General features: G+C 39.6%; 2 protein-coding genes across 4 annotated transcripts in view; one reads left to right on the forward strand and one right to left on the reverse strand.

The window, feature by feature from the left end:
* The first annotated feature begins 1,339 nt into the window (after window positions 1–1,339).
* NUP50 (nucleoporin 50) lies at window positions 1,340–17,182 on the forward strand. Of its 2 annotated transcripts, none has more exons than XM_042834988.1 (8): window positions 1,340–1,536; window positions 4,310–4,388; window positions 5,439–5,522; window positions 7,485–7,677; window positions 8,477–9,136; window positions 10,069–10,147; window positions 11,377–11,495; window positions 13,264–17,182. In XM_042834988.1, the coding sequence occupies exons 2-8, from the start codon at window positions 4,320–4,322 to the stop codon at window positions 13,464–13,466; spliced, it is 1,407 nt and encodes a 468-aa protein (XP_042690922.1). In that variant the 5' UTR covers window positions 1,340–1,536; window positions 4,310–4,319; the 3' UTR covers window positions 13,467–17,182. The 2 variants fall into 2 exon arrangements, with proteins under 2 accessions (XP_042690922.1, XP_042690923.1); XM_042834989.1 differs by lacking the exon at window positions 1,340–1,536 and adding an exon at window positions 1,842–1,860.
* Window positions 17,183–20,553: 3,371 nt separating this feature from the next.
* The window catches only part of KIAA0930 (KIAA0930 ortholog), a 67,484-nt gene continuing 61,700 nt past the window's right edge, over window positions 20,554–26,337 (reverse strand). For both annotated transcript variants that reach the window (XM_042835058.1, XM_042835059.1), the window contains exon 10: window positions 20,554–25,416. In XM_042835058.1, coding sequence (XP_042690992.1) covers window positions 25,376–25,416 — 41 coding nt within the window. In that variant the 3' untranslated portion in view covers window positions 20,554–25,375. The remainder of the gene's footprint in view (window positions 25,417–26,337) is intronic.

Raw genomic sequence — 26,337 nt, forward strand, 5'->3', positions numbered from 1 at the left:
CTGCTGTTGTTTTTGAAATGCCTTTTAAAGACTCTATCTTCTGCCTTTGCAGCTGTGATGGGGCAAACCAGAGTGCACCCAAACTCTGGGGAAGGATGTCCTTAAACTACTAGGAACCTGCAGGTGTGACATTTAATGCACAAATTATTATTATTATATTATTATTATTATATTATAATTATACATTATATTATATTACATATTATATATATTATATATATCAGATTATATATATATCTATATATATTATATTATAATTATAATATTATTATTATTTAGCACAAATAATAAGGATAGTTTAGGGATATCAGAGTCACATCATAGAATCATAGAATGGCTTGGGTTGAAAAGGACCACAATCATCATGTAGTTTCAACCCCCCTGCTATGTGCAGGGCCACCAACCACCAGACCAGGCTGCCCAGAGCCACATCCAGCCTGGCCTTGAATGCCTCCAGGGATGGGGCATCCACAGCCTCCTTGGGCAACCTGTTCCAGTGTGTCACCACCCCCTGGGTGAAAAACTTCCTCCTAAAATGAGGTAAAATGAGTTTTCCAAGCTCAAAATATGTATTTCTTTCTTTTTAGGGAGGAGAGCATTAATGTATGAAAATACGTTGTTTCAAGGTTGAAACTCAACTGGGGAACAGCTCTCAGCTTCAGGACTCATGGGTCCTGTAGGATAAAAATCAGTGTTATCTACTGGGATCGTTTTTGTCTCTTTCTCTCCCATGCATTGAATCTGTAATAGAGGAGCACGTTCTGACTGCTTTCATTTGCAGTTGCTCTTTTAAGGTTACACAGTCGCTGTACGTGATGCAAACTCGTTTGGAGACATTGCTAAGCTACAGGAGAGGCTGTGACTTCACGCTGGATTTAATCCCAATTACTGTCATACCATGGAGGCATACCATCATACCACAACCGAGGCAGTTATAGGTCAGCCAGGCACAGGGCCGGGCAAACAACTGCCACTGCCCGACCTGAGTACAGCGACCGTGACTCGGCGGAGCTGCGCCAGGCGGCGTCCGTAGAACCTCTCCTCACCGCGGCAGCGCCAGCTCCGACCACCGGCACCAGCGGCAGAAAGAACGCGCCTACGTCACGTGACAGCGAATTCGAAAGAGCGGCGCGAGACGCCGACAACACGCAGGAAGCAGCCGGCCGGCCGCCCGCGAGACGTGCCGGGGCGAGGCCGCCCATTGGACCGGGGCGGTCACGTGTCTCGCTTTCCAACGGCCGGCGGCGGGGCAGCGGCCCGCCCCGCCCCTCCATCCCCCGAGCTGCGGCCGCGGGGCGGGAGGCGCATGCGTGTTGGGGCGACCGCCGGGCCGGTGTCTGTCTGGTTCCGAACGTCTGACGGCGGCACGAAATGGCGGCCTGACGCCGGGTTGCCGGACGGCGGGAAGACAGAACGGGCGGCTGAGGGCCCGGGCGGGGGATGGTGAGCGGGCTCCGGAGCCGGGCAACTCCGATCGCCAGCCGTAGCTTCGGCCACGCAGCGACAGTCATCGGGCCGGGCCGCCGTGCCGCGCGGGTGAGTGGCAGCTCCCCTCCGTCGCTGCCGGGCTTCCGGCCCCGCCGTGGCCACGCGACCCCGCGGCGCTGCGGCAGAACGAGGCCGGGGCTTCGGGGGCCGTTGCCGGCGGGACGGTGCCCGATCGCCGCGGCTCCGGGCGGCCCTGCAGGCCCCGCCGCGTGGGAGCGAGCGGGGAGGGATCGCCTCCCCTCGGGGAGGGACTGCGGGCGGTGAGGGGTGACCCGGTTGGGCGTGTGTCACCCCGATAGGCGGCCGGCGGATGAAAAAGCAGATCGGCGTTTGCGGCGGGAGGCGGGCTGCGTAGGGAGCTCACCGTGTAAGGTGTGCGGGGCCGGGTAGGATCGCGGCTTTGGAGGGCGGGTGGCGTTTTGAGGAATTGCGCTGGGGGATGGCAGGAATACGTTCCGCTGCACGGGAAGGGCAGAGTTCCCATTTAATCACCGTGGAGGGAAGAACCGACGGTGTTCTGCGAGACTGCTGCTAGCTTTTGCAGAGGAAGAAACGGGACCGCGTGTTAAAGCGAAAGAAGCCGTGTTGAAACGGCACGTCGTTTGAGGAAGCGAGAAGCCTGGCTCAGCTGCCCCATGTGTGCCCTGTGACTTCCGGGCCTGATGGAAGGCTTAAGAGTGGAGGTGAAAAAAGCTCCATAATGCTGGTTGTGCAGCCCCATGCTAGCTGGCTTAAGGCTCTTGAGTACTATTGGGATGTCGGTGCTTTCTGTCGCTCCCACATCTGAGGTTGTGAGTTGTGACAGTGCAAGATTTTAACCCCCTGTTGTAGAAATAATATTGTGAAATGTCAGAGAAGGTCTCGTAATACTATGTTAAATAATGCTGTATGTATTAGGCGGGTTGTAGTAGCTCAACAAAACATGTTTTTAGCTTTTTAAATAAAAGCCGTTTCTCATAATTCTTCCATCTCAACCTGCACAAAGCACTTGTGACAGAAAACTCCTGAAGGTTGTGCTGCATCTAAAAAATAACATAGAGATCGTTTTGTGTTGCTTCCTGTTTCACAGGTTAGAAATGCCTAGAATCCTCGTGCTGCTGTCTTCATATAGGTTAGATTCTCTTGTCAGCTCCTATTTTCAGACCTGACCTAGAGAAATCACATGAAGACAAGTAGGTATAAAGAACCTGGAGCCTGAGCCAATTAGTTTGCCACTTTTTCCTCACAGTGGAGAACAGGCTTTCTGGTTAATATCATGCTTGTAATGCTTCAGTGGCTGTCGTTAAGACTGGTAATGTGATCTTCTGTGGAATCCGATGGAGTAACTCTAGGTTAGTCTCATGAGCCTTTGAGCTGTGGCTGCTGCCAGTGAGAGGCAGTCTTGCCTTCCTCTGGTGGCAAGTGTTTTTGTAGCCAGTATTCCCACAGGGAAACTGCACTGGGGAGCCAATTTTAAAATAAGTATTTTTAGTTTTTTTCATAGGGTTAATTTAACCAGTTACCTTGTCTGCAGAGAATCATGTAGTGTGTGGTGGGACCTCTTTTTTTTTTTTTTTTTTTTCCAGCAGAATGGGGCTTATGCCTTTTTAAAGCATTTACAGAGAACAGTTTTTTGTTTGTCCTTTTAAAAGATCCTATAGATAACTTGCCTTGTAAAATTCATGGCTTTCAGTTATGACCCCTGTAAGGCTGCTGCTATGCAGTTGGATTTACTGTTGTGCTTAAAAAATTAATAATAATTGGCTAAGCAAAATGTTCTGTAATCACGCATTATCATTTTTGGCTCTGTAATTCAATTCTTTGTGGAATTAGTTTTTTTCTGGACCAGCCTAAGAGGGCTTTTTGAGGAATTTTATATCTTTCACTTGCTTAACATTTATATTGCTACAGAACTATGTACTTGATAAGCTTTCATATCTAGTGCCAGATGAAATCATCATCAAAACTTCCTTCCATATCAAATTTGAATGTAATTACTTGCCAAATCTTTCAGATAAAATAACTTACCTGGATTCATTCTTTGTTTTTGAACACAGCTGATAAGTTTACAAAAAATGGAAGTCAGAAGTTAAAACTACAGATTTTAATTCTTCAAAGTTTACTTTGCAATTCAAATAGCAAAATTACAGTTAGCTGCATACATTAATAGTTTTAAAACCCCTGATAACACCTAGGTGTCTTTTGGAAGAAAAGTCATCTGATTCATTTGCAATAGATTTTTTTTCAGCATTTTAATCAGTAATGTCTTAGCAATGTGGTTCTTTGTGGGAGGGTATTATTATCATCCTTACCCAAAGTGAACTGGCTGTCCAGCTTTGGTCGGTCATTATCAGTATTGATTTTAGGTGCTGTCAAGGAACTTTTCTCTTGCAAGGATGTTAGTGTTTACTGGGTATCCTGAAGCAAGATGGACTGGGATGTGTAATCTTTTAGCTAGATCGTTTTATGCGTTTTTGTTGTTTTTTTGCAGCCCATCAGCCTAATTGGTGACAAGGTATGGAATACAAGACTGAAAAGGAATTTTTCTAACTTGTTCCACTGCTGAAGAAAAATTACCCTGTGATTGAACTGCATGTTTCTATTGTTGCTTAAATTTAGTGTCAAGTATGGCTAATAACCACAACCCCAGTTTCATATGCTGTGTTGATTGTTGTTGCAACAAATGTTGAAAACACTTGGTTTTCAACTGTTGTTTCAATTTTGACTTAGTTCTGTGTGAACTCTGGTTCCAATTACTTGTTCGGAATAACAAAAGTTGGAGATCCTTGCTGCTTAGAATGACTGGGCAATTGATCCTATGCATTTCTGATATATCCTACAGGCGTGGAAAAATGGCAAAGAGAATTGCAGAAAAGGAACTGACCGACAGAAACTGGGATCAGGAAGATGAAGCTGAGGAGGTAAGACTGTACATTAGATTCCTCAGATACATACTTATTTACGTGTAGATTTTATTCATCTTGTGGGTAAAATCTTCAGTAAAATTTGTTAGAAGTGTAGGAGTTAAAGATGATTTTGTTTTGTTTTTAAAGCTTCCCCTATGTGCAGATAATACGGCAAAGCAGCTTTTAACAGTCACCACCAGCTTAGAGGAAAGGAATTTTACATTTCTAAAGGGAAACCCGGGCTTGTTAGGATGTCTAAAACTTTTGAACTGTTCAACTGTATGATGGATATTTATGCAGTTCACAAGAAAATGCTTTTGATTTCTTGAAATAGTTGACTCTCTGAGTTTCACAGATATAATGTAGTCTAGATATTTTCTTCACATATTTCCTGGCCTTCTTATTTAAAGCATGTGTTTTATCTCTAAACAAACTGTTCCAGTTTCTGTGCTACTAACAGAAAAAAAAAAAGCTTAGGCTTTATAGAATGTAAGAAAGAGAACTGGTAGTACTTTTTCCTAAAACTGATAGAAGAAATCTTCATCTCCTTATTCATTTTTGGATAGTAATTAGTCATTAGCTAACTTTACCAATACTTGAACTTCTGTTTTTGTGGAATTTTTGTGGAAATTGTGGAAAACTGAAAGTATATCTCAACATACCTTCTCCAAACTGGATATTGTTTGTAACAGTGTAACTGTTACTGATACAGTACCTTCAGCAAAATTAGTTTCCTTGCTAAAAAAAAAAAAAAATTGAATTATTTGCCATAAGAAAATTGAGATTGCAGTCTGTATAACAGAAAAATTGAATGCATGTTTCCACAAAACATGGAAAACAGAGCTGTGAAATATCAGCTGATCATCCAAGCACCTGACGAGCTAATGGTAGTACTGTAATATTCCTCATTTTTTAAATTTCTTCTTTTGCTCGTTAGGGAGAATTGTGTTCAAAGAGTACAGTTGTGTTCAAAAAGTGTCTCAGGATTTCAGTCATCTCTTCAGGCTATGACAAACTGATAGATTCTGAGAATGCCACTAATAATTCCATAACTTTATCTCCAAGGTGGGAACCTTCTCAGTGGCTAGTGAGGAAGTCCTGAAGAACAGAGCTATTAAAAAAGCAAAGCGTCAGAATGTTGGATCAGAGGTAATGTAATCACTGAGCATTAGTAGTGTAATTTCAGTCAGTTGCAAAATAGGACATCTGTGTTCAAGACTTTACTTACCTGGGCTTGTAACAGTACTATATCAAGCTATTGTTTTAAAGGTATATGCGACTAGCCAACTGCTCCACTTCCAATCCTGGCAGTAGGCTTCTGGAAATCAAGCCTGGAAGCTACTAATTATTCATACTGGAGGCCTGGGGGATGTCCAAGGCAGTAAAAGCCAAATTAAGTTGGTCTAAGAGTGAAAGAAATGTCTGCCGTCAAAAACAATCGCACTTTTACCCCTTGAAGTGTGATGTACACTTTGCAGTAACAAATGGAATGTAGAGAAGAAGTTTGCCTTCCTTACAGGTTTAGTTCCTTTGAAATCATTAACCAGTCTAACCATAATGGAGTCCTTTCAGAAGTCCTTGACAGGTGCTTTGTCAATCATCTTTTTGTGAAACTGTCTTTCAAGATTGCACACCCCACGTTAGGAATTGGACAGTTTTTACCTGCCATCCAGATTGCTTTTAGATAGGACAAGACTAGGCTCAATTTTGAGCTATGTAGCTTTTTCTTATGCTCTTCTTTTCCCTCTGTCTAAGCACTATAAATGTGGCAGCTGTCCCATCTCACTTTTACCTGTGGTAGTTTTAGCCAGAGATGTGGTAGAGGATGCAGTTACTTTGATGACTCTATTAATAACAGGATTATAGTGATACTAAAAAACAAAACAAAACAAAAAAAAAAAACCCAAAAAAACAATGAGCACCTTGGACAGGAAGGATTCAGGGGCAAAATAAAATGGATGGGACAGAATTAATTGAGAAAGGGGACCAGATGATTGCAGAAGAAATGGTATTAAGGCTGGGATTCAGCTGTCAAATATCAGAACTCAAACAAGTCTAATAGGCTAGCCTGAAGTCTAAAAAGCAGAAGAGATGTCAGGATAGCCAACTCTGCATGATAAAGCTGTGAAACATTTACAAAAAGATAAACTCAGAGTTTACTGAAGTTCATAAATGGAACAAGCAGAATGCTGCAAAGACAAGAGTCTGCAGTTTAACTGGGTTGTCTGGAGAGAGGTAGGACTGATCAAAGGGACAAGATAAAAATAGCCAGCTAGAAATGAGAAACAGAGGACTGAACTGGTAAAGGTGAAGCACAGAGGGAATCAGAGAAAGCCCAGGCCTGCAAGGCCAGATAGTGAAAGCAAACCTAAAATTGCTGAGTTCTGCTATTTCTCAGTGACAAAAGCAGATGAACCTCAGAAGACATTCTCCTTTTTCCGAACACTGAAAGAAGAGGAATTCTACTTCGGTAATAAGTGCTCATTACCTCAAAAGATAGGTAGTAGATGAAAGTAGCAGTGCCTGTTTGGGTGTTAAATGTGCTATATGACTATCTTACAAAAATGTGTAAGAAGCTACATCATAAAATACTATGGTGGTAGTGTTCAGAACTGGGTAATGAAAAGGTTGCAGAATGCAAATGTGTTACATTGTCACACACAGTTTGCGTTTCCCATCAGTCAGATTGGAACAATTTTGGTAAGTCTTAGTTACTACAAAGTATGCTGTTTTGATGAGTCTGATGAGGGCTGGACTCTAATTGTGGTTGTTCCTGAAAATGACTCTGCGGTTATATATTGCTCCATGATTATTTGAAGAAAACAAGATGCTATGGATGTGCGAATAGGTAGACAAACACATCTGCTGCTCTGAACAATTTCTAGGCATCCATTTCCTGTAAATAGTTTATTTTCATTCCAATCCTCTGAGTCTTTTAAAAATAGTACCAGTAATGTGTCATAAGGAAACTATTAATCCTGTTTACATAGCTAACTTAGAATAAGGGACGTAAGGCATAAAATGACACATTGAAATTTAATATCTAGTGGCTTTAGAAGCACAGTGATGCATAGATGACTGATTTTTATTTTATTTTATTTTTCTATCCAGCCTGAAAGTAGAGGAGCGTTTAAAGGTTTTAAAGGCTTTGTATTGCCTTCTGGAAAAGAAGGAGGTGGCTTCAGCGGATTTGGTAATGGTGCAGGAATAAAGCCTTTAGAAGGCCTGTCTAATGGAAACAGCAGTATCTTCAGTACTCCTTTCAGCAGTTTAAAGACAACATCTGAAACAAAATCTGCTTTTGGTAAGCTTTAAATAAGTATACATTCATCAAAATGTTCAGCCGTAAAATCTGTAGAGTTAATTTAGTAGTGAATAAACAAATTCCAATAATTCTGTAGCTCTGTTTCTTAAAGATTTTAGACTAGTGGAGAGATTTCATATCAAATAAATGCAGTTTTAAGAGGTGGAAACTACAGTTGGATCTGATACTGGACATAAAAAATTTAGAAACAAAGGGAGTGGAAGAAGTTTCCTACAGTACACTCTGAATAGTATCAAAGAGCTGATGACACATTCCAGTTAAATCATCCCAATTATCTGAATCTTATTATTAAAAAAATACTGCTAATGGAAAATATCCTTTGAGTAGCACTGACATCTTTATGGTTTTGTTTAGTTTTGCTTTTAAGGTCTTGTTTCTATATTTTTTACTTTTTTTGAAGTCTTAAGCTTTGATTCTTGTACATCTAGTAAGACTGACTGCAATATAAGAAGTTTATCTCTTACATTTTTACCTACATTTTAAGATGCTAAATATTTTGGTAAATCTAACTCTAGTCTTGTGCTTTGGTATTTAGTCCCTTAACTTTACAAGCCTTACTAAATACTTCTGTCAACGTAGCAAGTTTAGATCTGTTTCATAGCATTGCCTGGTTTACTCAGCCTGTGCCATCTGGCACGCAGCATTGTGATGCAATGAACTGTACATAAGTGAACCAGACTTAAATGATTTGATAATTTGATACAGAAACAGGGAATGGTTTTGTTTTTTGTTTTTTTTTTTTAAAAAAAAGTCCTAATCCACATTTTTCTTTTAATAGGATCCCCCATGTCAAATGGTCCGACTACAACCACACTTACTGAGAAAGCAACTGCAAGCCCAAAAGCTAATGGTGGCAGCCAACCATCATCATCTGGCTATACTCAGAGTAAAGTGTGTAGCTCTAGTGTTTATCACAAACAGCTAGCAGCTTTAAACTGTTCTGTGCGTGACTGGATAGTTAAGCATGTAAACACAAACCCGCTATGTGATCTGACTCCTATCTTTAGAGACTATGAGAAGTATTTAGCAACTATTGAACAGCAACATGGAAACAGTAGCGATAGTGGCTCTGAAAACGAAAGCAACAAGACACCTGGCACGCAGTCTGTCTCCGCATTTGGGAATTCAAAGCTACAGCAAGGATCAACTTTTCTATTTAACAACAAAACTGAGGATGCCTCTGACAAAAAAACCGAAGTTGCATCAGAAAAAAGAGACCCATCAATAGGAACCACGTCGACTGTCTCATTTAATATTGGCAAGAGTGGTCACAGTTCAGGTTTCAGTTCCTTTGGTTCAGGAACACATAGTAGTTTCTCATTTTCTCCTGGAAATTCAGGTTTGTTTGGAAAAGATGCAAATCAGACAAAGTCTGTCACTGCAGTATCCACCAATACGTTGGAAGCTCAGACAGAAAGTGGGAACAGTGATGATAAAGGTAAATTCTATGTGTAAAAATCTTTTTAATGCTAGACTGTGAATGACTGTGACTTTAGAATACTGCAGAAATCACAGTTCCCGTGCGTGAAAGTTGCAGAATGATGCTACCCATGTGGGATTCTCAGTATTGCATACTGCTTAAGTAACACTGAAAATGTATGATTATCAAAGCCTATGCATGTCTGTCAGACTTGTTTCCTGTAATAAATTCTTAAGCTGAATGCAAGACTGAAGCCAATGAAATTTAAAGCAACTGGTATGTCTTTCTCTCATCTTTGAACCTGAGGACATCTCAATTCTACTGCTTTTTCCTGTAGCTTTATTAAAAGATTACTCAATCAAATACATAAGATATGAAACACTTGCATGCATCTTATTTGCAAGACTGCAGGAGACAAAGTTGCTTGCTATTGGAAGGTCTGTAGCTAACTTGAATATTGTTAGCTGATAGAAATGCTGTAGCAGCTGAAAGAAATGCAGTGGCATAATCCTGCCCCTCTCATCTGTCGTATCTGCAGCTGAGTACCCTTCTCCCAAATTAAACCTGGCCTTGTGTGCTTATTATTACTGAAGGCTACTTTTATGTTAGAACGAGAAAAGGTTGTGACTTAAATTTGACTCATTAAGCTCTATTTGCTGTGTTTAAATGTTTTTTGATTGGTTGGTGGGAGTTTGATATTTTCATCTAATTGAAATTGAAGATGAGCATAAAGTTGCTTGACTGGAGGAAAAAAAAAAAGAAAAAGACTTTGCATAAGTGAAACCATCTAAGAGCCCACACTGACTTAAACATATTTTGGCAATCACTGACAGGCTATGCATGTTTATATGTATTATGTTATATGTTAATATAACGTCTATAGTATGCATAACTAATTCTAACACAAGCCTGACATTAACATGTGGGATGTATTGAAACTTTATTTAAAGGTGGAGAAGAAGAGGAAGAAGAGCCACCAAAAGTCATTGTTAATGAAATAAAAGAGGACGATGCTTTCTACTCAAAGAAGTAAGTGTCTTTGCCTTGAATAATGAATCATAACTTTGGGAATAAAACATGAAGTTCTGCATGTAAAAACATAATTACAAAGACATGTAGGATTTTACTAATATTTTTGTGTCTTAAACACAGCACTGATAGCTATTTGTAATAAGGGTTTTTCTTCGTAATTTTTTTTTATTTTATAGTGATTGAAGGAATTTCTGCCTTTGTCTGTCTGTAGTGTTTTTATTATTGTTTGTTGAATAATGCCATTTGTAATAATTGTTACTGCTTACTCTCTACAGATCCTGAATACAAGTCACTGTGTGTGTGTGTGTGTGTGTGTGTGTGTGTGTGTATATATATATATGTATATATATATATATATACTTTTTTTTTTTTCCCTTAAAGTAATGCTTGTCATTTCAGTACTGAAAGGAATAGCCTCCTTTTACTGAACTGATGTGTACCACTGTACTGTATTTTGGGGTGCATTACAAACAGCATAGGGCAAAAGAGGTGATTCTCCTGTTACGTCTAGCATAGGAGCAGCCTTGTGTTGAGTATTGTGTGCAGATCTGGGCTCCACAGTACAAAAAAGATCTGTGAGTGCTTACAGAGGAGGGCATCAAGGCCACTAAGAGCACAGAAGGGCACGGCCTATGTAGGAGAAGCTGAGGACCAATGGGCTATTCTGGCTGGAGGAGAGGAGGCCAAGAGGTGATCTCCCTGTTCTCTGCAGCTCCGCAGGAGTGGAAGCAGAAAGAGGTGCCAGACTCCACTCCTGTGAACTGATTACATTATGGGGATGGCACAGAGCTGCACCAGGGGATGTTCGGACTGGACATAATTATTTACTGTGGATACATTTATTTACTGTGGTATTTATTTCCAGCCATCAGGCGTTGGAGCAGGCTTCCTAGGGAGGTGGTTGATGCCTCATGTCTGTCAGCGTTGAAGAGGTGTTTGTATACCACCCTCAGTAATATCCTACAGCTTTTGGTTAGCTCTGAAGTGCTCAGGACTCAATGATCTTTGAAGGTCTGTTCCAACTGAACTGTTCTATCTGTTAGAAAATAAATCAAGCAAAGTCAGGAAGAATAAGGATTTATTACTCCTAGCCCAGAAAGTTAACTGATTATTGTTAAACTGCTGGCTTACTGGGAGTCAGACATGGCCATACATATCTACACGTATATTTGGGGAAACTGCTATTTAATCTCTATACAAACTATGTTTGCTTTTCTTGTGCACAGATGTAAACTGTTCTACAAAAAGGATAATGAATTTAAAGAAAAAGGTGTAGGAACATTGCACTTAAAACCAGCAGGAAATGAAAAAACTCAACTCCTAGTCCGAGCAGATACCAATTTAGGTAAGTAAATTTCTTCTAACAACAAGTCTTGATGTAAGATTCTCTGCAAAGCATTAGGATTTTATACATAGTATAAGTGATGAGATTCCTAATTTTTTTTTCCCCTCTTGAATAATTTCAAGCAATTGGAACCTCTAACAAGTATTCTGAAATAATACACTTTAAGTAGTGCAAGGAAGTAAAAAGTTATGGTGTATGATGGGGTACTTTTTTCCCTAATTTTGTTTTAGTAGCTATTTGCCACCTCTGACTTGCTGAACGGCTGTGAAGCTCGGCTTTAGGACTCCACAATCAAGTATATTTGTATCAGAGGTGTGATGAATGTAGGTGATTATAATTTCTGCTATGATGTAGGCCATGCATCACCTGTTTTGATATTAATTGTTGAACAGCTTTGCTACATCTTCAGTACCTCATTTCAACAACTGTGAAATGGAGTTCATATTAAGTTGGCAACTTCCGTAAAATACAGTAAATTATGCTTATAAAGATGTGAGAACTGAAGCCATGCTGTGTCTGCAAAGCCACTGGTAAACCTTATCTCAGTTTCACTTTATTAAATGCTCTGGCAGGTCTGTAAAAAGCCCCCACAGACCTATTAGACAAAGTTTTCAAATATATGGTGAGACTGGAACTCCTATGTTGGTCACTTCCAAATCAATGACTTCTTTTGATGGAAACGGGCAAGGTTTGCCTGATAAAAGGCCATTCTTTTTAGCAATAAAACTTAAAGGCAGCGAGAGCAGTGATCATTTTCTTTCAGCATTTTTTTAAGGATTTGAATATGCTGAATGGAGCAGGCGAAAACTTGCTTTCTCCAACTTACATACCCCATAACAGAAGTCTTAGTTTTTAATTCAGCTGATGCTAATTTTCATTATGTTGATTTACATTCCCTCTAACATCATCTGAGGTGATATTAGGAATTTTTTTTTCTAGCTCATACACTTCAGCTTGATGACTCCAAGCACTGGTTTGTACAAGCAGCTACACTCATAGTGATGCACACTTTCCTTTTTGCTATCTTCACACAGTGCTGTATTACTTTCCTTAAATCTCACTGTGTTTGAAAAACTGAACTGGAAAGGAAGGCGAAGACTGACTTTTCCATAAACACTACTACCGTGTTGTGAGCTATTTACCAGGTTTACAAAACGTGTGCATCTTCTGTTGAAGCAGATTGGAGTTTGTTTGCAACCGTTTTAATAGACCACTAATACCGTGCATCTCCAACTCACTACAGAGTGACATGGAACCACTATTAGTAAGAGGTAGACCACAACAGCTGTGGGATATGATTTACAGAATAAATACTTCATATTTATACAATAGTTTGTCCATTTTTAGATTAATATGTCTGTATGTGTGTTAAAGCTAACTTTTTGCTTTTGCTTACGAGCTGTGCTTCTGAATGAGTAACTTGCATAAGCATAAACTAAGTAGTGACTCAGTTCCTTATTTGCTGATTCTCCCACGTTCCTTTTTCACTGTATGTCTCTACTGTCATTTGCTACACCTCAGCTCCCTCCCTTCAAAGCAGGAGGGCGTAGTGTTTTTCAGATTCCTCCTTTCTACTGAGTAAATAAATTAGGAACAGAGGCTGTGAGCAGATGCTTAAAGAATAAGACAAGTATATACGACACTTCGGAAGGAAGTGTCTTTCCTTCTTTCCAAGCAGACTTAAATCCCTATTTAATAAATATACTAACATCCATACTGTAAAAAAAGCTGGAAAATGGCTAATTTTTTTTTCTCCCTTTACATGCAGGAAATATACTGTTGAATGTTCTAATTCCACCCAAGATGCCCTGTACAAGAACCGGAAAAAACAACGTTCTTATAGTTTGTGTTCCTAATCCACCAATTGATGAGAACAATCCAACTGTTCCTGTCACTATGTTAATAAGGGTGAAAACAAGTGAGGATGCAGATGAATTGCACAAAATCTTACTCGAGAAGAAGGAGGCTTAAGTATGTTGCAGTCAGTGATTTGAGAAAATATTGCCAAACTGCTGCTGCTCTATTTTTTTTTCCTTCCATATCTTCACTTGAACACTTAACTCTTTATTCTGATACTAAGAACTACTATAGAAATTCTGGAAAAATCTGTGAGGAAAAGGTAAACTAGCTAATAAAAATTTTAATAGAACAAGTTTTTGGACTGTGCTCCCTCATTTTTCAACGTTGAAATGCAGGACCTCTTCTGGATAAACTACACTGACTTAAATTAAAGCATGTTTTTAACACTAGTCAATTTGACTGAATGGACTGAAATCAGAGTATAAAATATGGTACCAGAGATTCCTCACAGACTACAGTGCAATGCAACAGCCTCCTATTTTGAGAGGATATTCAAATGTAATCGTTGAAACTGTTTCTGTACTCAAGATTTTTATTTTTAATTGGTCTATCATGCTGGTGAGACTAATTTTTCAAACTGTCAATAACGATAATGTACCCAAACAATGATGATGTATATTGTACTGTGTTTTAACTCTTACAAACTTGTGTGATTCTGGGACTTGGAGACTGCATCTCCAGCTATTTAATACAAAGTTAGCTTGCATAGTCCTGTTGACCATAGTGTTTCTTGAAGAAGAACTGTCATTTCTGTTCTTACTGTAGCAACAAGCTAATGATGTGCAATAGTATAAGCAGACAACTGGAAGACTGTTTATCTTGGACCACAACCACAGCTGGCATTTACTGCCTTCTGACAAGTCAGAGGCAAAGGTTCCAATGTATTCTTCCCTAATCTGTTGGGCTAACACTGCAATTCAGCAGGAGCAGAGGGTACTTATCTTGCTAGTTGCTAGTACTCCACTGAAGATAGCTTTTTCACAAAGTTCAGGATTTGTAAAAATCCTTGTACTCTCTCTGGCCAAAACCAAGAATGCATGCACAAATGTATGTCAGTAATTATCTTTCCTATGTGCTCAAACTACAGTGCATTGCTGCACTCCCTAAAGCAGTAGTTCACAGCTTTGGGATGAGCTTTCTGTCACAACGAGGGAGCACTTACTTAATCTGTAACAGGTTTTAGCAGAGTTGAAATAAACCATATGGCAGTGATTCACAGCCACAGAACAGAACATTGTTTTGTCCTAGGTTTCTATCAGACTTTGTTCAGTTAGTTAACCCTTTTCTTTTTACAATCTTGTCCTGGTTGGCTGGCAACTCCCTCATAAATATTTTTCTGCTTCGCTTCCATCTCTGAGAACTATGAGAGAGCTGGATGCTGATGTTCAGTTTGACCTCTGATTTGCTACAGTGACCAGCTCTGGGGATCTGGAAGAAACATGCCACCCTGCTTCTGGCTAATAAGGCACAGAGGGAAAAACCAAATATTCACTAATGCAGCAGCACGATGCAATTCTCACAGGGGATGATACAATCTGTAACAGTGGCAGCCTGTGGTGGGGAAAAAGCAGCGCCATTTGAGTAGATTTTTTCTATCTGCTTTCCATGAGGGAACAAATGGCTGTCTTTAGTCCTAGTTTACTGCACAATTCAGGTTAAGGCCTTTCCCCCCTCCCCCCGTTAACCACAAAGGAGAAAAACTTTACAGCATCTACAGCCCTCCTGACCAAAGTTCAAAAACAAAGGCCTTTGTTCAACATGTCAGCTTCATGAGATCACTGGAATTGCATTTTTAACACTCAAGTGTAAAGGGAGCATAGATACTGTTTCAAGTATTATTCAATAAATACAAAGCTGTGCCTTTTTTTTTTTTTTTCTTGCACCCAGCTTAGTGTTTAACTGTTAAAAATAATTGACATTACTTTCCTCAATTTTGATTTTTCCTAAACTGGAGGCCAAAAGTTGAAGGCTTTCATGGTAACTGTGTGAATGAAAAATAAAACTAATGCCTGAAACTTTATTTATAGGCTCAGGTGTTATCATCCAAGGGCTCAGTAAATCTTGCATTTGTCTTTAGATTGTAGTGTCTTGACCTGTTGCCATGAAGCAGCATTTATAGGTTAAACTGCTGGATGGGGTGAGCAGATTTTTGTTACGCATCTCACTTTAAGAGTAATTCAGTACAGATGGTTTCAGGGGTCTTAGTTTTATGTTTATTTCCTAAATCTCATGGGTTTATAATTTACTGCATATCCATTTAAGTGTGGACCAATTAAAACAGTTAATTAAGAGACAAACTGAACTTCCTAGGTATCCTTAATGATTTACCTCCAAAGCAAGGCAGTCGCAGGGTTTTTTTGCACATGCCTCTGGCCCAATTCTAAAACTGCCTAATGCATCTTTGTTGTGTTTTCAAGGGTGGCCATTCCGAGGATGAGCAGAGAGTCTAAGAAAAAGGTAAACAGAGTAATAGAATGCGCTGATATTCTGGAGAACAGTGTTCATGGTAGCAAGCAATATCTTCTGTTAGCTGTGGGAAAGACTATTAGAGATGAAACATCCAAATTCTTTAGCAGTGTACGTATTTATCAGTAAAGTGTAGGGAAGGGTAATAGAAATCTTGTGTTAATCACAAAGTCAGATATCTAGCTTTAAAAACATGGTTTTAAAAGTGGGAAAGATAACTGCAAATTAGAGATTTAATCAACATTCTCAGTGACCCTGCAATTATCTGACTATGAAGCAGTAGAAGTCAGTCAAACATTTCACGTGGTGTTCAATTATAAAGCACAATCCTTCACAGTACTGTTACTAAAACAAATCTATGATAAACCTTCAGTTTCTATCTAAATATTAAAATAAAATGATAGTTATAAAAAGCTAGGGATCATTACATAGAAAACTAAAATGAGCTAAAAGCAACTTAGCAGGGAGAACGGAAATCAATTTATGCCTTCATAACTAAGTGGCTACACAGGGGAGGACTTTGATCAGAATTCCTGTTCAATGAGGCATTCCTGTATCGTGGTTAATACCAAGGTAGATATCAGACAGCTGATATTAAAAAATCTTAAGTTTCCTCCTGTAATTTGAGTTAATGCCTAGACTGTTAAAGCTGTACATAGGTGTTGGAGTGTCTAATAGATGATATGCGTTCTTCCTTTTGTTGCAATTTTGAAATTTCAGCAGCTTGAAAGCCTTTTCCCTCCCACCTTTTTGCTCCTCCAAAAGAAGAAAGTGAAGATCTCAGCTTCTTTTCACTTCTCCGAACCATCTCTAAGAGAGATTATTACAGTTGTTGTGAATTTTATTTTAAAATACTAAGTTGCTATTTGCAAGTCCTTTGTAATGTACTTAAATGATCTATTTGGGAACACAACACAATCTTCCTGTAATCTCTTTTTGCTGATGGACATGAAAACTCAAATCTGTAGTTTAAATGAAGATGTTGCAGAACACAAACCAATTAAGAGGTAAGGCTTTACTAACAGGAACTTTAGTTCAGCTCCCTTTGCAGCACTGTAACACTTACAATGTTCTTAAAAACCTACTTTCCGATGCCTTAACTTATTTGCATCTGCTAAAATTTTGTAGCTGGTGCCTGCGTGCAAAAATTTACTGTCATTAAACAATTTTCAGTGGCATGAGGTAGTATAAATTCAATGAAAATGCTGAATGTGATTATCTCTTAATAGACTTCAAACTGCTCTGAGTTTTTCAATGGATATTACTTTTCACATAACTTGTAACAATGTTTTCATTAGTTCTCATGCATTGAGGAAGTGTACAAAAATCCTTGGAAAATGTGAATAAATGAATGAGAGAGATGTCTTGTGTGTATCCCTTTCACTCGGACTGTAAGCACTATGAACAGAAGGAATTCTACACTCAGCTGCTTGCAGGTGAGCTGCCTAAGCTGCTATCACATCACCAAAGGCTTGGTCAGCAAAATACTGACCTGACGCGAGGTAAGAAAGAGCCAGGGTGGCCTTTTACTTGGCAGAGAAATGTTAGTTCTTGCATATTAAGAGAATTACTGTGGGGACTGAAATCTAAAAATCTCTCCAGCTTGAACAATAAAATATGAAAAGCAGTCATCTCTGTTTGCCTGACAGAATCCAGTGAGTGACATTTTTAGGTCAAGCCTAAAAGCTCTACCCAAAAGCCAGGCCATAAAGTGATTCTTAGCTGTTTTGTGACAGTATGCTAAACATCAAAAACAAATTTAAAAACAGAGATCCGACTTGTAAAGAAAAGCCATGAACTGAGACCGTGAGAGTTACACATATCATACAACTGTGCTTTCTTCTGTTAGCCACTGTTGTTCTGTTCAGCCCTACCTCAGTTCTCTCTTTAGTTCTGGATCTGTCCATTCCCACAAACAGGACCTACTTTTTGCATGAGGGAATAATAACTGGTGAGCAAACATTACATTGATTTTAACCTGGATAACTTAGTCCCTAACCTGACACAAAATTTCATGCTCATTTGTACAAGTCAGTGTCCAAACCTGACAAGTTCATAAAATACTGATAACTTCCTGCATTTTCCATCACCCTCCAACCCTAGATGTTGCTGAAAACTTGAGTTAAGATGTTATACCATACTGAATATAATACTGCAGTGTATCCACGGTGAAAAATAGCAACAGCAACCACATTTTAGATGATTTAACATTAAGAAAGCGAAAGTAGTATAGTATTGGCTCAGGGTGAAAGGATTAGGTTTCTACTGATACCTCTCCATTTGAAAGCGTGTAATATCAAGAAAAGTTGCACAAAAAATACAAAGAGCAAACTGAATATTACCACAGTGCAAATTACTAAATGTAACACAAATAGCAAGATGGCAGTATCCTCCCATCTTCTAGAGAACTTGTGGCTGCAGTTCTAAACCAAAGATTTTACCATTTGCAAACCAGAAAACAGCAAAAGTGAGCGCAGACGACTGCAACTCCTGAATATCCAGACTCAAAGAGCATGCACTTCAAAACAGTCTGTATTATCAAAATCAATCTCTTTCCTCGTCTAGTAAACACCTCTCAGAGCAGACTGGCCACACAACTGAGTCATACAGAAGAACAGATCCACCCAAAAAGCACGTTAAGCCCAAGCTAAAGGCTACGCACACACTGCATGCTATTAAAACAAGTGAAGCAGACAAGTAAACTTTATCGCAATACAAACAACACATCCCCAGACAGATTATGGGTTCTAATCATTCTAGTGCTAAAGACAAACTGAAAGCCAAAGTAAGAGCAACAGCCAATTGAGCAGTTTTGAGTAACACAGCCTTCCAGATGACACAACATTTGAAACTGTGAAAAAGGTCAGACAGAAGAGCAACAAACTTCCTTGGCTATTCAGTAGGTGGCGAGTGGATTATAAGCTCTACACCACTCCACAAGTTATGGTATGGAGCTGCACAAAACAGAGCACATGAGAGCCAACAGAAGGATGGTGATGCCACAACATAAGAATACAGCTAGAAGAAAATTACACTATTTGACAGTCACTGATACACCTTTCCAAGTTTCTGGCAGGATTCTGCTCAGATAAAACATGCTGTTCATTTTTCAAAGATAGAAGATACAAACCCTTCTATTCGTACCCAAACATCCTGAATATCAGTAAGCATTATAATCAAAATAAGTATTCACTGCCACCAGTTTTGTGGGAATTACAATTAGGGACAATCTCCAACTGAGAGGTCGTGCAGAAACTGGTCATCTCCGGAAATCAGCACAAGCTTTGAAGACACCAGAATTCACAAGCTCGGGTAATTAACTGCATGTAGAAGTTTCTGACTCTGATTTGCTATCTTCCATCATAAATGACATAAGATTTTGTTTCAGTTATGGTTTTTGAATTCCACCTAAACCAGTGGGCATTTCACACATTCCTCTGACCTGCAACGGCAATCCTGTTGAGTACAGTCTCACAGAAAACCTGCAGACGGTTTCTCCACTGTAAAAAGCAAATATCCAATACCGAAGAGAAAACCATAGGTCACATACCAAATATAACACCACTGACAATTTACAAAATCAAGTGTTCTCTTACCATTAAAATGAAGTCAGAATGATTGCAGTGAATTATCATCTATGCCTGGTACATACGGAGAAGATGAACAGGTTATCTATGGATATACTTAACAGGAAGTATGGAATTCAGAATTTCTCATGGGGAACCAAGCTTGAACAACACCCCTTCTTGTTCCTTGATCATCTATCTTTTTTTTTTTTCTTTTTTTTTTTTCTTTTTTTTTTTTTCTTTTTTTTCTCCCCTCAACAACCACAGTATAACGCCAGACTTGCAGGGAAATGCAGGGATAGAGGAGTGGGCTCTACCAACCTCCCCATCTTCAAGAGCAAAGCAACACGTCCAGACTTAGTGCAGGCACTCTATTTCTTCGTGGCATCAGGTGTTGATGAACACACTGATTTGCATATAAATTAAAGTTTGCATCAGTGCTACCACCTTAAATTTATAACTGGTTTGTGTTTCATTTTAACTGTTTTTATGCAGAATCCTACCCCCTGAAGCTGCCTACTATGAAACATTAGTCACAAAAGTCAGCTAGAGAGGCAAGATGCAGTGCCTTGTAATTCTTCAAATAAAAAAATGACTCAATGTCATGAAGTGCAACTTAAGATAGCAAAAGCAAGTAAGAGCTAAAGAACAATTTTAACAATACTGTATAGGCCCATATTGAAGCTCTTCCTAAACTTATCAGGAAGGAATCCCTGTAGCCAACCAGTATTAAACTCTAGTCAAGCCTAAGCCTAAGCCAGCTACCCTGGCTTAGTTTAAAAGAAAACAACTGTTTAGAAGAACTGATTTTCTATTGTTTGGTTTTTGATTCGTTGTTGGGGCTTTTTTTTTTTTTTTTTTTTTTTGCTTGTTTAATTTTGCTTTTATTGTGTCTACCTAATGGAGAACTCAGACGTTTAAAACAGATTTGGGAGCAGTGATTTGAACCCTCCTTCCCTTCATACAATGTGATTCAGCAAGCAGAGTTAAGTTAGGCTTTGCCCAAAGCGGAATAAAAATGAAGAGTAAATAGGCTATCTTTTCTCACAGGTGTCTATTTGGCAAGTATTACTTGTTAGAAGTGCCACAGAGTGCTACCAGTAAAGAATACATTCAAACTCAAAAAACAGCAGACATGGTTGAGAGAAAACACTTAAAGGTTCACGGTCGTTTAAGAGGTCTGTTTATTGGCTGCAGGGTCCAACACCTTCTTTGCTGCTGCCATATGCAAAATCAACTCTGTTTTTGGTGCACAAAGGTTCTCCTTGCACTTTGTTTCTAGGGCTCAATACAGTACCAGCAAGATTTCCAACCCAGCATCTTTTAATCAACACTGATGATCAATGAGGCAAAAAACAAACCATGCAACGCGTTTGTTTGATAAAATTAAGCTGAGAGTATTTATATATATATATACAAACACACACACACAGAACATTCAACACTGTAACCTTCTTGCAGCCTTACATTTTCTTGACCAAGCATCCAAACACCTAAGTTCTGGTGTAAAATACTGTTTCATAACGTTTGGTGTAAAAGCTACTTATTTAACAATGCCTTTCACTGGATTCTACTGCACCTATTTTTGACACAGAATTTTTGTTACATACCAACGCCATACACTTTCAGTCATACCACACAGGACAAGATAAGGCATTCACAGACATCCAACTGCTCTGATTGCAAGATTTCAATTTTCCAGAGCTTTCAGCCATGACTTCTGAAGACGATGAGAACCTAACAGGAAGGGCGAGTCTGTAGGAGATGGAGAGCTCTTCCAAGAACTATAAACTTATTTCTTGACACTGCTATACACCACACAGAATTTAAGCATATTCTGTTCGTAAATAAAAATTCATTCTTAAACCTCATTGGGTAACGACAGGACTTAGGCACTTTTAAAGATTTTACATCTTTAATAAGGGGAAGCTTTAGACTACAGGGCAAGCAATCATCTGGGAAGTGAAACATTCTTGATTGGCAAGAAACAGCTGAATAGTTTAAACATGTAGACTCTTTATGCAGACTTCATGTCTATTGAGAACCTCAGTGACTAGCACAGGACTCTGCACATGAGGGTCTGCCAGAAGAAATCTGTTTGCAAAACCAAGGACCCAACTGTTAAATTAAAACATGGTAAAATAACACACTTCAGGCTAAACACTGTATGCTGAAAAATCACTCTTGCAAACAACGCTCTTTCCAGGAAAGCACACTGTGCCCAGAAATGGAAAATTGGGTAACACGGATTCACATCCCAACATGCTCAAGCCTTGTAAACAACAAAGCCTAGGAGAACAAAAAAGAAGGAACGTGAACCTACACAAACTGGATTTGCCAAGACAGCTGAAAGATCTGTTGAATTTCTAGAAATGGCTTCTTTTCAAAGGAGACTTGGATCCCATCCTGCGCTGGCTGGCACTAAGAGAATGTGATTTTACATACACTGTGGTCTCTAAGGCAAAGCAATAATCTGCTAATGTAAAACAAGTAATTTAAGAGCTTTCTTTACAACTCAAAGGCTTTCTACATGCTAGATTTATAAGAGTGAAAAATCTGTGCAGGCTGAAAAAATATACAACCTTGTATATTGTCAGACGTCAAACGCAACATCAGTGAAGAGTTGAAGCGGTAAGCCTCAGGTCCCCAGAGAGAGTGAATGGACAGGATGAGGGAAGCTAACTGGGTATTGAGGGATGGTGAGATTCTGTAAATAAATAAAACGATTCTGCAAAGCAACACCAGTTCGTTTACAGTGCTGCCCTCTCAGATAGAGCTGTTGTCAAGCATCAACATAAATACAATGAAAACCGCCGCACTATAACAGTCAGGACATCAACAGCCATATATGGCTGCAGTCCTTACAGCATGCAGAACATTCCAGATCATTTATCCGCAATTTAAGTGGCCAACACAGGCCCAAATCTATTGGCTTAGTGCTTCCTCCCCCCCAAAATAAAAGGGTGAGAGGTTTCTAACTAACATTCCCTTTTCTTTTTGGTATAGTGCAATAGCAAGCTAAAAGCCCAGCTGTGCCACCCTGACCCAGACAAAACTTGTATCATCTTCCCTGTCAGTGTGTCTGTATGAGGATTATACATTACAAATTTTTAGGGATTACTTAAAAGCAAAATAAAATACATAACTTTTCCCCCTCTCACCTGATAACAAAGTAAGGAAATTCATCACACACAAGAACTGTAAATCAGTTGTTTAAAGATTGAATAGTTGAGAACGGAGTAAATCTAGTTTGCTCCCAAAAGTATCAGACATTCAATACATTTTTTGATCTCTGTTTACCAGCAATATCCATCTGGGCATACCTGTAGCCCTTTTGTACTAAAAAAGTTGAGTCTTCAATGCATATACTGCACATCTGCTAGCAGGATAAAATACATCAATTAACTCTTCTACAGGACTTTCACATTCAGCCCTTCAAAAACCAGACATCAGATTCATCCACATACACATAACAAAGCAAACACTACTTCTTGCTTAGCAGACTTGAGGTTTGCACTGTCCTTTCTCTAACATTGCCTTTCTGCTACTTCAGAATCTTTCCTCATTTGCCATTTGCCTAAAATCTTATGCAAGTTCTGCTCAAGTCTTTCAGACCACATGAAATCAAGCTGTCCAAACTTAACACACTGGTATCAAAATGCATTAAAAGTTACTTTTGACTAGGCAGTACTCAAGCACCTACCACTCAGGTTGCAATCAGTGTTCATTGTTTCTGTTTGACCAAACTGTCATCAATTATCAGCAGCAGTACAAATACTAACCCTCTCTCCCTTCCCTCCCTAGTGTTTATTTGAAAGAAACAGCACTGCCTTTCAATCCAATATGAAAATGCAGAATACGAAACATCTTCAGAGGCTTCTGAGTAGGACAGGCCTCCTAGCTGAAGACCTCTTGGCATGGACATAAGGAAGGAGAGTATTTGAGCTGTCTGGCATTAGGTGCACTGTCAGGATCTCAAGCAAGCACCTGGGCTGCCTATGAAGTTCCCTGAGAGAACATTTCAGTTGCTCTTTCAGGAGTCCACTTCTCTGGTAAGACTGCCCAGATATCTCACCTACATGCCTCAAGTTAGACAGCATGAACAGCCTCACACAAAGTGCACACTCCTACAGAGTAAAACTCAGTCTGCAACAGGCAAAGTGGCCGTGCTGGCAATGAAAGTAAATTTTTTTTCTAATGCTGTCATAAAACATCTGCAGCAAGCAGAAAATGGTCAGATGTCCCCGTTATGCACTCACGCTGCCAGTTTCAGAAATGCCATCACTTTGGACAAAGGTGACTGCTCTCAGGTCTAGCCTCAAACAAGAAAAGACCACCTTACCACGTTGGATTCATTGCGTTGGACTGGATGACAGTTAATCTATCTTTAATGCTGAAGTGGAGCTATTCCCATGGAACTTGGTCTGAGGAAAAAAGCAGAAAGTTCTATCTGACAGGTTAAATCATCAGATGCTATTGAGAGAATAACACAGCACTTCGGGAAAGGTTGAGTTTGAGGGAGACAAAAGACCCAGGCTCAGAGCACACATCATATTGGTAAGTACGGCACCAGCATTAGAGTTCAGGTGCTCAGTGTCCAAAAAGTGAGAAAAATGGCACCTCCACTCTCTACAGATCTTTGTGCGTATATCAGAGTGCCTCATGCTCTAAGTGACATGCTACCCCACGCTTTGCTTCACCAGTTAGGCAGCTATAAATAAAGTGACCTATGGCTAGCTCCCACATCGATGTGGTGAATCCAGCTGCAGTAGACTCAACATCTCATTACTTAGATTTCACGTGTCAAGGACAGCAGTTGTGCTGTTTTGAGAAAGCTGCATTTTACCTGTAAACATAAGGCGTTTTTCCTGAGAGCTCCTGACACAACTTTCAAACCTCCCACTATGACATTTTTAGTCACTTTTCAGAGCAGGATCACATTTAAACCTTCTGCCTCGAAAGAAAACTCCTTGTGCTTCAGCACGTAACAGTACAGCAGAACGCGACCAGGAAAAGAAGAATCTGGAAAAGCTGCCCAGACATTAATTAGCTCTCATACCCTCCTTGGCCACAGACACTACCACAAGGACAACTTTTTGTACTATGGTCCAGTGCATGCAGGAGGATGTTGTTTATCAATAAGATTTTAAGTTTCTGGAGTTCACGTGAGGTTTCCAGTTTTTCCACATTAGCCTGTGACTTGCATGGACTCAGCTAAAAGAGATAAGCAGCATTAGTAGTAGATATGAACCTTAGCTTTACTATAGCAGCACATTTTAGCCTTTTCTTCCCTGGCTCAGTTTCTTCACTGGTTCTTGAGGATGAAAATGTTGCTGTTCTTTGGTAGATACAAGAATTTGTCAGCAGAGTTCTCCTGTCCTAACACTGACACATGAACAAATGGGAACATTTTAAGCCTCTTTCAATCTCTAACGTAACCCACTGCACATAACCAAATGGCAATGTGTTTTTATAGCATCTTTTCCCTTTTCCTCCCTTAGCAGGAATTCATCTTATCCCTTCAGTCTCAACACACACACACGCTCACACACAGGAAGCCAATCCAACAAGGAGAGTATGGGCAAGAGTCAATGGAACAACGCTCATTAGTACATCATTATGAAATTGTTTCTTTCAAAGAATATAAAGTTTAACACATTCTGTACATGTTGTTGGTTCCTTAGTTATAAAGTAAACATAGTAATAAACTGTTCATAAAGCAATGACACATTTCAGACACAGCCCCTTCTTTTGTTTTGTTGAAAGTCCTCTTCCAGTCGGAAACACTCAAGTGATGTACTGCAAGTGTGCATATGGTGTATGACAGCAGAGGAAGGAAGAAAGAGGCACTTTTGATCGGCTGGTATTCTTTGACTTCCCTTTTTCTGCGGAGGTTTATGTTCCTGACACTAGATGGTAGTGTTAGCACAGAAAACTGCTGAGGTTAGGCACTTGGCAACAAGGCTCCAAGGCTGTGCCCGCTCTCTGCTATGTCATCAGAATTGGTTTCTGCCGCACTTCCAGGATATCTGGGAGAGAAATAAAAAGAAACAGCACACTTAGGAGGACCTGGAAGTAGCCACCACACAAGCAATTCTGGACTGCAGCATACATCCCTTGTTACATCACAGAATTCAAAACACAACTACCATGAAATTTTTCCTATAAATGAAGTCTGATCCAATTTCTCCCTACCTGAAAGATGCTAAGTCTCAAGTATGTCCCATCACACAGACGTGATATATCTGACCTAAATATCACTTATAGCAGCATGAAACAACATGTGTCTCGACATGGAGAGAGTGGCAATCTTCCAAAGAAAAAAAGTTTAAGCATGAAAGGATATACCAATTATTTTTTTTTTTTTTTTGAAAGGAGAAATGCACCATCCTCAAAAACCTTAAGATGACTTTTGGCTCTGAAGATGTGCATACAAGCAATTTAACAGTCTCATCTATTTTATAGCCTGAAGTCTACATTCCTGCACTCTAAAGGCTGATCCTATTTGTTGGCTCCTCAGTTCTATACCGTTTAAGTGTGACAGAATATTAACCTTCAAGATACTTGTCTAATCATAGTCATCTTCCCAAATAATAAAACTAAAGTGTTGGCATGGAAATATGTAGAAACATCTGGAAACTGGGCTGCTAGGTCTTTTTCCAGGCGACGTGGAGAAAAAAAGAATGTGGAAAAAGGGAGTGCATGCTTAATTAAGAGGCAGGTCACACACATCTGCACACAGAAAGTGACGTGAGAAAAAAAACTGATCCATGGCTCCAGAGGGTTTGAGTCACACTTATTAAAAAAAAAAAAAAAAAATGAGATGTAGCGGAGTAATCCAGTAAAGAGCCACAAAGGCAATTAAGGGATTGGATCCTCTGACATGCAAGGAAAGGCTGAGAGATGGGTTGTTTAGCATGAAGGCATAGAAGGCCCAGAGCAGAGGAAGT

This window comes from Centrocercus urophasianus, unplaced genomic scaffold, assembly GCF_019232065.1.
Source record: "Centrocercus urophasianus isolate 14NV4802_14NV808 unplaced genomic scaffold, USGS_Curo_1.0 seq_5, whole genome shotgun sequence".
Lineage (NCBI taxonomy): Eukaryota > Metazoa > Chordata > Aves > Galliformes > Phasianidae > Centrocercus > Centrocercus urophasianus.

Excerpts from the sequence above, each read along its gene's own strand:
- NUP50 (XM_042834988.1), top strand. The coding sequence starts at position 4,320 with ATGGCAAAGAGAATTGCAGAAAAGGAACTGACCGACAGAAACTGGGAT. Across the intron at positions 4,389-5,438 it reads AGGAAGATGAAGCTGAGGAG|GTGGGAACCTTCTCAGTGGC; the intron begins GTAAGACTGTAC and ends TTTATCTCCAAG. Across the intron at positions 11,496-13,263 it reads CCGAGCAGATACCAATTTAG|GAAATATACTGTTGAATGTT; the intron begins GTAAGTAAATTT and ends CTTTACATGCAG.